Source organism: Serinus canaria, chromosome 1 (genome assembly GCF_022539315.1).
Source record: "Serinus canaria isolate serCan28SL12 chromosome 1, serCan2020, whole genome shotgun sequence".
Taxonomy (NCBI): domain Eukaryota; kingdom Metazoa; phylum Chordata; class Aves; order Passeriformes; family Fringillidae; genus Serinus; species Serinus canaria.
Genome location: NC_066313.1, coordinates 30109253 through 30121551, shown reverse-complemented (window position 1 = coordinate 30121551; position 12299 = coordinate 30109253). Strand labels below are relative to the sequence as shown.

Genomic DNA, 12299 nt, shown 5'->3' with positions numbered 1-12299 from the left:
GAAAGAACATCCCAAAGAGGCTCCAGCATCATTTCATGAAGCCTTTGAAGTGAGGACAACAGGATCTGGACACTGTCAAAGAGTGATCCTTTCTGCTGTCATCACAAGGATCCACTTTTCATGAGTTGTGCCTCTTCCTCCTACGGTGTGCTTGGGGAGTGGCAGCCATGAGCTCGGCCAGCTCCCAGCACAATGAGGCCACTTCCACAGCTGCCTCCCTAACCTTTCCTAGGAAATAACACAATACACAGTTCCTTATTGCATGGATAAGGCATACAGCAGGGACTTCTGCACAGATGAAGGGAAAGGGGACAATCCTGATACTTTTTCCCTGTTCCACAAGTGCTGACCTGGTTCTGTACTTAGCCAGGCAGCTGTAAAGCAGCACAAATATGTTAAAGCAGCCCCTTTCACTTTTGCTGTTTCACACACCCCTTGAAAAGTTGTGATTCTCTATCCACCTACCTGAAAGTGAGATATCTCTGCAGATTGCCTGGCTATGAATTCCACCTATCCCTGGCCACCAGCAGCAACAGACTTCATTTGCAGAGAGAGAATTAAGCAAATCCTGCTTCAAGGAACAGGACTCCTCCTTTTTTTTCTTTTTTTTTTTTTTTTTTTATTAAACAAACTGGAATTTTTCAGTAAAGAAGGATGTAAAATAATCTCTGACAATAGAGCAAACAGGACAGCAAAAAGAGACAGAGCTGCTGGCTCAGTTCTTTTATTTATTTAACCATGGTAACTCCTGTCATAAATCACTTTTTTTTTTCCAAGACTTTGACAGGAGACCTATCCCAGAAATCCCCAGAGCCGACATGACCAGAGGGGGATATGGTGCTAGCCATTCCTGGTATGCTGACTAATAAGGATGGTCAGGATGATCTCCACAATTTCTGCAAGACATTGAGGTCTGGCTATGGCCACTCCAACAGTTTTAGCAGTTTGCTGGGGGAGTTCCTTTGTAGGCAGCCGTTCATCACATGGATGTTGTTGGCACCTGGAGTCCTCATTGCAGGAGCATTTTGTGCCCTCCTCTGCTGAAGGCTGCCAGGCTGTTTTCATGAGAATCCTCTCCCTTTTTGTACTCTAGTGTTCCCAGGGAGATCAATGCATATTGTTTAATTATCATTTAAGCTAAAGGAGTGCCAAAGAAAGCATTGGAGAAATCGGAGATGGTGGTGTGTTTATGCTGTTTTTTTCTGCAGAGGAAGCTAAGGGATTGAATAAAGTACTGTGGAACGTGACTTAGGGGTTAAATTTAGTCTCTCACACATTTTAAAGGGATGTCAAATCACTGTGAACTTTGGATTTAAATTTACCCTGTCTTGATTCTGTGCTGATCACAAGCCTTGTCAAACACTCTGAGGGGCAAAACCTTTTCGCAGGAGGTTTTCAGACTCCATTCCAGACTAACATCTGGGATGCAGGATGGCACCTTATTTAGCTGCTCACCATAAAACACAGTTATTGGACTGCAGCCTGCAGCCCTGTCAGTTCTTTTGCAGAAAATTCACTTCTATACAAGGCATGCCCTTGAAAAGGTATGAAAAAGATTTAGACCTTCTTCAGAGGCTACTGGCAGGGTAGGGTTCACTTTGCTCATCACCTTGAGAGGTTACTGTTTGCACTGGAGCACTTCTCAGATAAAAGAGACAGTACATCAAGAGAGCAGAAGAAAACAAATCATTAAAAAATAAAATACAGGAAAAGCGAGATTGGTTCCAACTAGTTGCACACACATTGCTTGCCAGAGCATGGGGAGGGTGGAACAATTTATGGCACCAGTCAGAGGATACAGACATTTGGACTGAGCTTAAAGAGCTATCCAGGGACCTGCTGTTTGGTCCTTCCAGCCCAGTGAATGGCACTGCTGCTAACATACTTCTCAGGAAGACCTCATTCAGCCTGGATGACTGTTCCAGCCCTAGAAGAGCTCTTCCCAGGTTTCTTGGCAAAGACCTGGAGCAGAAGAAGCTGCAGCTGCCAGGATGGAGCTGCTCTGTAAATATATGGGAGGCAGAAATGCTATTACTTCCTGCTTTGCTTTATTTTTTTTTGTAAGGAATTGCCTCTCATGTTTCTCTGTAGCAGCAAGTGCCTAGGAGATACCAAATTCCTCTTAGTTACTCATGTGCATCTGTACTTAAGAGTTTTGATACCTTTTTAATTATTTTCCAGCTTCCCTGTTATAGTGGCTGATTTCTTCTCTCCCATTGCACATTTACGCTCTATATCATACATATTTAATTAGAGCATTGTCTACCTTTCTACAGAGTTTGTTCCCTGAAGCACCTTTTATCCTTGTTATCCATAAATTGAAAATTGTTGTTGCAGTTGCCTCTTACATCACCCTCACACTTACATCATGGCAACAATTCCTTCTCTCCCCAGCTCCCGTGATACCTTTTTCTGAATTCTGTCTTTCTGGTGTCCCTGTTCTCTAGGCTTCAGCATAGATATCTGCCCATGCAAGACAAAGGCACTGCAGTGATTCACCTTTCCCTCTCCTATTCTTCCAGGGCTGAGGAACCTCTTTGTTGATTCAACCCCATCCTTTCCCTTGGAATTCCAACCATACAAAGTCCTACAAGTCAAACTAAAATAAGGACCACCACCATGTTCCCCACCAAACCATGACCTCAAGTGCCACATCTGCATGTTTTTGAACACTTCAGTCAGGAATGTCAGTGTTACCCAGAGCAGGATGGGGCAGTGTTTTAAACTTGATCTGAAAACTTCATAGCAAGCAGCAAACTCTGGTTTACTGACTATAGCTAAAGGGCTCTAAAAGGGAACTGAAAACTAAGTCAGCTTTTTGGAGTTTGAGATTCATCCAAGAAGATTCTCCATCCTTCCAGAAGAAAGACATTCACTAGCTGAAAGAGGTTTGGAAGTGGTGGGATGGCGAAAGAGCTGTCTTCACCGGCAAGCTCCTACTGGGAATACTGGTTTTCCTCCTTGCTTTCAAACCAGTACTTTGTTGCTGTGGTGATGTGGCTTTGTAAGTCTCCTTGCACACGTCACTAACATGAGTTATATTATCAGCTCCTTTTTGTATCGCTGTGCACTGCAATCCCTGAGTAGAAATGTATTCCTGCTCTTGCATTTGAAGTAGAGACCTTTGCTGACCTCCAGTGCCTCTGCATTTCCAAAGATCAGAGTATAATTATGCCACTCTGAATAACCCCAGGACAATGAAGCTAAAGGTCCAGCTCTTGCAGGAAAGTTCCTGGTCTTTGTAACATCTACAGTGGTTAAAGCCTCCATATTTCATCTCAGGAGAAATGCTTAACCTCAAATGATTGCATTATATTCAGTAAACTCAGAGAAAAACACTGATTTCTGCTATGGTGCACAGCACCCATCTCTTTTCCACAAGTGTTTTTTGATATGCATGAAAGCAAAAGACTCAATCTTCAAGGCTTGATAAGTAGAATATCTTGGAATATTCCTTGCAATAAGTTGTCATTCTGTGTTCTGTACGTCACATCTGCTCTAGCAGTCCTAAATCTAGGTTTGGGATATGAGCAATATTCCTTCAATGTGGTGTTTGAAAAGTACCATACTTCTGCCTCTCTCCTCACTGAAGTCAATAAAAGCAATGTTAGGACAACTCTTTGATTTAAAAAGTGTGTCTTATCCAGTAGCAATCAACAGCTGCAGTGTGGTGTAAAGAGGTATTTGGTGAAACAAGGCTAGTCTTTCTAACTTACACTGTTTCCAGCTTCCTAATTCTCCTTTTTTTTCCTGTAGGTTCACAACAGAAACCTGCTGTCTCTTGACTTTGATCGTGTGACAAGGACTGAGAAAATCTATGATGACCACCGCAAGTTCACGCTCCGCATCCTCTACGACCAGGCAGGGAGGCCCAGTCTCTGGTCACCCAGCAGCAGACTGAACGGGGTCAATGTCACCTATTCCCCAGGAGGACACATTGCAGGGATTCAGAGGGGCACCATGTCAGAAAGGATGGAGTATGATCAGTCTGGCAGAATTACATCCAGAATCTTTGCTGATGGTAAATCATGGAGCTACACCTACTTAGAGAAGGTAAGAATGGTCTTACCACTCAGAGATGGTGCATTTGAGGCACATGGGTTTTCTCCTTTGACATCAGTACAGCTGCACTCCTTCACCTCAGCTAATTGCTGGTCCTTATGGTCCAGTCCTCCTCTTCTGTCCCACTAAGGTGCACAAAGTGGCTTTCATGCCAGACCACCACAGAGCAGTTGAAAATTGTCTGAGAAGTTTTTTTCCAAGTCATGCTGAGAGCATGTGAACTGTGAGGCTTTGACACGTGATTTTTTTAAGCACAATCTTGCTTTATTGCCTTGACTGCAATATAAAATATGCTCAGATAAAGTCAGCAGAGTGAACAGTAGGAATTTCCAGTAGGATTTTTCATGTGAAAACAACATATAGAGTCCGACATCCTGCATTCTTCAAGTGATCCATCTCTACTTACAAAACTACATCATTAATAACTGAGGCATTAATTCAGCCATACTTGTAGCACATTTTGCAGTCTCCTGGGCCTTCACTCTGTAGATTAGCATGAAACTTATGTTTTCTAAGTATTACCATTCAGCATTACACTGCCCAATTACCCATAGAGCCATATATTATATACCTGGGACTGGAATTTTTTATTCCTGTTTTTTGAATAGCACCTATCCCTAAAACAGTTTAAGGAAACTGTAGTTGTACCATATCTTTTTAAAAGGAAGAAGTATTGACTTATTCCTTGTGTTATACAATCTATGTGGATTGTTTGTTATATGCAAATAAAAAACCCAAGAAAAACCAAAATCCCAGAACAAATAAGTATGCAGGAAGAAGTATGGAGGAAGAGGATAATAGAAGATGGGTTGACACAATGAATTAATTCATCACTGGAAGGTGTTGGAGGATACTTTTCCAAGCATTGTTTAAGTAGCTCTACCAGTTTTATTTAGTTATCTTTCAAAGGCTATTGGCACAAGGAATTTGGTAAGACAGCTATAGGGTAGTGATTTGAAAAACTTAGCATTCTGACCTTGGACCTTTCTCACTGCTTAAACAGCTTCTTCCACTGACCCACTCCTGTTTGAAGATACTTGATGTGCCATGCACAGCTCCTTACCTTTCACTGTTGAATTCTGTGGGCACAGAGATTTGTCCTACTTGCCCTGCTCTTTGGATTGAAGAATCTTACAGGTTTTGTGAGAGTATAATTTTGCTGGAAGAACAGGGATATAATCTATACTTTTCTTCTTTCCATCCAGTCCATGGTGCTGCTCCTTCACAGCCAGAGGCAGTACATCTTTGAGTTTGACAAGAATGATCGGTTGTCCTCAGTGACCATGCCCAACGTTGCCCGTCAGACTTTGGAAACTATTCGTTCCATTGGTTACTACAGGAACATCTACCGGCCGCCAGAAGGCAATGCCTCAGTAATTCAGGACTTCACAGAGGATGAGCAGCTCCTCCACACTTTGTACTTGGGCACAGGGAGACGTGTCATCTACAAGTATGGGAAGCTGTCCAAGTTAGCCGAGATGCTCTACGACACCACAAAGATCAGTTTCACGTACGACGAAACTGCGGGCATGCTGAAGACCATAAACTTGCAGAATGAAGGGTTCACCTGCACAATCAGGTACAGACAGATAGGACCCCTCATTGACCGACAGATTTTCCGCTTCACAGAGGAGGGCATGGTGAATGCACGCTTTGACTACAACTATGACAACAGCTTCCGGGTGACCAGCATGCAAGCGGTCATCAACGAGACACCTTTGCCCATTGATCTCTACAGGTACGATGATGTGTCAGGCAAAACTGAGCAATTCGGTAAATTTGGGGTCATCTACTACGATATCAACCAGATTATCACCACTGCTGTCATGACCCACACTAAACATTTTGATGCCTATGGCAGGATGAAGGAGGTCCAGTATGAGATATTCCGGTCTCTCATGTACTGGATGACTGTGCAGTATGACAACATGGGCAGAGTGGTTAAGAAAGAGCTGAAGGTTGGCCCTTACGCAAATACAACTCGTTACTCATATGAATATGATGCTGATGGCCAGTTGCAGACTGTGTCTATCAATGACAAACCTCTCTGGCGTTACAGCTATGACCTAAATGGAAACCTCCATCTGTTGAGTCCGGGGAATAGTGCCCGCCTTACACCACTCAGGTATGACCTCAGGGACAGGATTACTAGACTGGGGGATGTGCAGTACAAAATGGATGAAGATGGCTTCCTGAAGCAAAGGGGCAATGATATTTTTGAGTACAATTCAGCTGGCTTGCTCATCAAAGCCTACAATAAAGCAAGTGGGTGGAGTGTGAAGTACCGCTATGATGGCCTAGGAAGGAGAGTCTCCAGCAAAACCAGCCATGGCCATCACTTGCAGTTCTTCTACGCAGATCTGACCAACCCAACCAAGGTCACCCACTTGTACAACCACTCGAGCTCTGAGATCACCTCCCTGTACTATGACCTCCAAGGCCACCTCTTTGCGATGGAGCTCAGTAGCGGCGATGAATTCTACATAGCCTGCGATAACATTGGCACTCCTTTGGCTGTCTTCAGTGGGACTGGCTTAATGATCAAGCAGATACTGTACACAGCATATGGGGAGATCTATATGGACACTAACCCCAACTTCCAGATCATCATTGGCTACCATGGAGGACTATATGACCCCCTCACGAAGCTTATCCACATGGGGCGGAGAGACTACGATGTGCTAGCAGGTCGCTGGACAAGTCCGGACCATGATATGTGGAAGCATCTGAGTAGCAATAACATAATGCCTTTCAACCTGTATATGTTCAAAAACAACAACCCCATTAGCAATTCTCAGGATATCAAATGTTACATGACAGGTAAGACATTTAAATTAATAAACATTTTCACAAGCTTGCTGTCAGCAAATAGGTGTCACAGTCTAACGCCAGATGGAACTAAGCCCCCCGCCACAGCTGCTCAGTCACTCCCCCAGGTGGGATGGGGAACTGAAAAAGTGAGAAAACCCATAGACAGGGATTGAGATAAAGGCAGTTTAATAGGAAAAGCAAAAGCTGCTTGTGCAAGAAAAGCAAAGCCAGGAATTCATTCTCTACTTCCCATCAGCAGGCAGCCATCCCCAGGACTGCAAGGCTCCATCCCACAAAACAGTGTCTTGGGAAGGCAAACACCAATACTCCAAATGTCCTCTCCTTCCTTCCTTCTTCCTCCCCATCTTTACATGACATCATATGGTCTGGGATATCCTTTGGGTCAGTCAGGGTCAGCTGTCTGGCTGTGTCCCCTCCCAGCTCCTTGTGCACCCCCAGCCCCCTCGCTGATGGGGTGGATGAGGAGCAGAATAGGCCTTGGCTCTGTGTGTGAACTGCTCAGCAGTAGCAAAACCATCCCTGTGTTACTGACACTTTCCAGAACAAATCCAACACACAGCTCTGCACCAGCTGCTTTAAAGAAATTTATCCTCACCAAATGCAGTACAATAGGTAATTCCTCTCTCAGTGTCCTGATCACCATGAGGTTTTCCATTCTTTAATTAATTGACATAAGTTTTAGATTGCCAGTTGGACCCCCATGTAAGGGGCATATTTAATTCATTAGCATAGATGGAGATTGTAATTCCCAGACCAGTTTCCTTTCTCTTCTTAAGTGTTTGTTCTTTTTCTTTTGCTTACAGTTTTTTGTCCCCTCAGATATCTGAAGTTTAGCTGCCAATTAATGTCCTGATAGCCTTTCTCTTTGTAAGGGGGCAGCTCTGTTTACACAGTTTTGCCTAGAGATTTATTTGCAACTAAACAAATGGCATACAGAATTGTTTTAGCAGAATGGCAAAGCAATTCAAACCTTTCATTATAGTCAGTCATTTCAGAGTGTCTGCACGACTACTACACTGCTAGCTATGTAGCTCAAAGTTAATCACCCTTGCAGAATCAACAGTGTCTACAAAAAGTCAAGAAAATAAGGTGCTTTAGACTTAGAGGACAAATTTTGGGGCACACCTACCCTAAAGCTTGACACAATCTCTGAACTGCTTCCCCTGAAACTTTGTAAAATTGCTGTAATATGAGCTCTGGGGTATTTTTACAGAAAATCCTTTTGTATGTTAAATGGCCTTCCTATATACATCGAATCATAGAATTATTTAGTTTGGAAAAGACCCTAATATTATAAAGTCCAGCTATTAACCCAGCACTACCACATCCACCACTAAACAGCGTCCATGAGTGCTTCAACTACTAAACAGTGTCCCCAAGTGCTTCAACTACATGTCTTTTAAATTTCTTCTGGGATGGTGTCTTCACCACTGCCCTGGGCAGCCTGCAGCCTCTTCCAGTGTGTGATAACCCATTTTGTGAAGAAATTTTTCCTAAAATCCAATCTAAGCCTGCCCTGGTGCAACTTGAGATTTTTTCCTCTTGTCCTGTTGCTTGTTACCTGGGAGAACAGAGCAGCCCTCACCGTATAATGCAACCTTGTTTCAGGCAGTTGTGTAGAGCCTTAAGGTCCCCCCTGAGCCTCCTTTTCTCCAGGCTAAACCCCCCCATCTCCCTCAGCTGCTCCTCATCAGACTTGTGCTCCAGACCTTTCTCCAGCTCCATTGCCCTTCTCTGTACACACTCCAGCACCTCAATGTCTTTTGTAGTAAGGAGCCCAAAACTGAACAGGATTCAGGTGTGCCCTCACCAGTGCCCTGTACAAGGGGACAATCAATGCCCTGGTCCTGCTGGCTGCACTATTGCTGATACTGCCCAGGTTGACACTGGCCTTCTTGGCCATCTGATCACATTTGCATGTTTGTCCCCTGCCTGTACTGAGATGGCAACCTGAAGGACCTCACTAGCAAATTGTCCCTCCACCATTGGTGTGCTGCCCCCAGGTTTACCTCCAACAAGTTTTGTTTTATCTCCTTTCTCTAGTCTCAAACCTAGTTTCATACTGTGTGCAACAGTGGTAGCAATGAGGAGAGTTTGAGAAGTTTGAGAGGACTTTTTGGTGGGACTCTTTTCTAGATACTTCCCATTGAAAAGCCAAATGCCAAAATCACACATCAAATGTGCATACTTCTTAAGGAGATAGAATTAATTTTTAAGTGCTCCTGCTGCATCTATCACAACCTTCCCATATTCAACAATAATTGCATTCCTCTGAGTTACAAGATCTGCTTAACAGCAAATAAATGTTACAAAGTAAAAATCTTGGGTTTTCTATCCTGCTTGTTTTTCTAGCCATTAGGATTTGTGCTTTCAGGTTCTTCTGCAGTAATCATAAGGATTAGATCATGGGGTTTTTTCATGAAAAGTTGTTTTCTCCAGAGCTGAGAAGATGATGCCACGAGGGAAGAAAAATATGTCAAAAGATGCAGGCTAAGATCCTGTGTGTTGCTCTCACTCTGATAATAAAGGCTGGGAGGGAATACCTCAAGATAACTCTTCCTATCAGAAAATGCTTATTTGCCAAAACTGAATTTGTTTATGGGGGAGAGTTGAGCTTGAGAGATTTCTCATGAGAAGTATAAACAGCTCTCAAAATTGTCTAAATCACAAATTCCAGAATGTCCTTAAAGAGAAATGTATTTTGGATTTTCAGCCTTTTCAAGTTAAGTGTAAACTAATGATTGAAAACTGGAAAAGAAAAATAAGGAGTCAAAACCAACATGGAGTTTAATTCAGAAGTTAATTGAAAATTTTTGGTTTGAACAGATCTAGTTTTTGAACTGTTGCTTTGTGACATATTAACAGATTTTTGTTTTCCTGCTCAAGTTAAGAAAGGAGAAAATATATTTTTTCTAGCCCTATTTTAGAACAGATGCACAGCTTCCCACACAGCTGACAATAAAAGTAAGATGTCAAAACCTGATACAGTAATATTTTATATGCAGCAAATAATTTTTTCCATGGCCTTATAAGTTCTATTTTTAGTTTTTAAAAATGCAGAGCCCAAATATATTTTTCAAGTTTCTCCTTCCCCAGGGCATTTAAGCAGGACATGCTCTGGGATGAGTGCTGTGACATGCGGCTGCTGCCCCAGCACTTTTTGCTCAGGCTTTCAGGCACCTTGTAGACAGGACCCATGATAAGACTGTCCTCGTCATCACAACCAAATCTGCCCAGATCTGGACACAGGGAGCCCTCTCTGTCCCTGCATTTCCACACTGGGACCTGTTTGTCCTTAGGAGAGCTCAGTGCCCAGGACATGGGAGACCAGCACATGCTTTGGTCCACAGTGATGAGGTCTCTGAGCTTAAAGAAATTGAAGGTATGTGGAAGGGAGAGCAGGAGAAGCAGGTATTTATATTTTGAGAGGCCCATTGTTAAACATGAATATTTTAGTGATTGTACACTTCATGGCACAGAGCTTTGCTGCCAGCTTCAGCAATCCTGATGGATTGAACTGACATTTCCATTACATGTGTCTGCATTAAGCACTCTTTTTCTTTGCCCTCAAATGAATTTACTGTGAAATGTGTTGGCAGGGTTACTGTAGCTGAAAAAAACCTCTGTGATGTGAAATGTACTTTTCTGTCAAAAAAGTTGTTACTGCCTCCTGGCAAATTAGTATTTTCCCCTGTTTTCTCAGCTCCACACCTTCCTCCCATGGTTTCAGGTTGTTTGTTTTGGTGTTTTTTTTTGTTCTGGGTATTCCACCACCTCTCCCAAAAAAGAACAAACTCCTTTTGCAAATGTTTTGGAAGACAGTTTTCTGAGAAGTATTAAAAAAACCCCTATATTGGATATTTCCAGACATGTTACATGTTTTTCAACAGTTCAGCATCCATGCTCTGGATTCTGTCTAGCATTTTTGAAGTGCTTGGGAAATGATTCCTGCACCACTGCTGACCTTCACTGTTTTACTTTGTTCTCCTGACCACCTGGTCCACAATATGTACATCAAAGCTCTTCATTTGAGATAAGAAGGATTTGGAGGCAGGCTGTCTTAGCACTAGGCAACAAAATAATCAAATGAGCCTTTTCATTTCTCTCATACCCCCCCAACCTCTCTGTTTCAAAGACACTCCAAAAACAAACTGTACATTGAGTGAACAGAAGTGTTTTTATTACAGAAATCCTCCCTCTTCCACATGGATTGTCACAAGGGCTTTTTGGACATCTGCCCAATCGCAACATTTTGGCCTGTAGGAAAACAAGCAACAGATAGTGTGTTTGTTTGGCTCCTGATTCTCCAGTCATCTGGAACGGCGTTATTTGCCACTTGCATCCATAATTTCTTTTCCAACCAGTTCTTCAAAACATTTATTTAGGCTCATGGGAGTAGAGGAAAAAATATTCAAAGATCCATATTTGATTATTTAATTTTTTTTCTATCTTCAGATGATTTCAACAACACTTACTGAGTTTAGCAAAATGATAGTCAAGCCTTTGCACTTCCAGCATGAAGCAGAGCAGTCACCAAAAAAATTCCAGTTATATCCAGACACTTAAGACTCCTGGGAGCTAATATTAGTTAAACTGCACCTTCATACCTTTTTTTGCCTTGCAATTGCTATTGTGTGCCAAATGCACACCATATTGCTCAGGGACTGTAGCAGGTGTGTCCTCTGGAGCTAAGTGTAGGCAAACAAGGTGTGCTCATCAAATGCTCTGAAGTTAAGGGGAAAAGTGATGCTAATCCCAAGCAGATCTAGGAGTTACCCAACTTCATAATTTTTCCTCCAGCAGATTAACTTTCACCTGCTATTCCTAATGGCTGTGCAATCTAAAATCAAGGAAGACTTTGTAATCTACTTGAAAATAAATGCAGGAATGGTGTCCCATTGCATCACATTCCCTTTAGTGCCAGCAGTCCCTCTTCTGTATAAGACAGTAATTTATCACTGGTAACCACCAGTTTTCTCACCATCCATGGACTTCTTTTAAGGTGTTTATAAAAAGTACCCAAGCAAACTATCTCTTGTGTCTGTACACTTATTTTCACTATAATGTACCTTGCAGGTAGTATGAAGTCTAATTGTAAATATCACTGTAAAAGATTATGTGACTTTACACTGGTTTAATACTCAAACTACAGCTTCTTGTGAAAGATGCAAGGAAACTTTGGACTGAGGGGGAAATCATGGAAAAAGCAGTGGATGTGTCCAGAACCTCTTCTGTGAGCACCAGCTAAATGCCTGAGCTGTCCATCCTGGATGTCCTGGTATTCTAGCACGTAGCTCTAAATTTAGCCTTCAGCCTACAGGCCCTTTGAGAGTCCCCAGGGAGAGAAGTATTGGGGTTGAGGTGTTTTGAGCAGACTGTAGGACTGGATAACACTTCCCAATTGG

The 12299-nt window shown here is 42.7% G+C and overlaps 1 protein-coding gene across 3 annotated transcripts in view; it reads left to right on the top strand.

The window, feature by feature from the left end:
* Window positions 1–12299, top strand: part of TENM4 (teneurin transmembrane protein 4) — a 593501-nt gene that overhangs the window by 571054 nt on the left and 10148 nt on the right. For all 3 annotated transcript variants that reach the window (XM_050973321.1, XM_050973325.1, XM_050973318.1), the window contains 2 exons: window positions 3757–4053; window positions 5268–6882. In XM_050973321.1, the coding sequence (XP_050829278.1) occupies window positions 3757–4053; window positions 5268–6882 (1912 nt within the window). The remainder of the gene's footprint in view (window positions 1–3756; window positions 4054–5267; window positions 6883–12299) is intronic.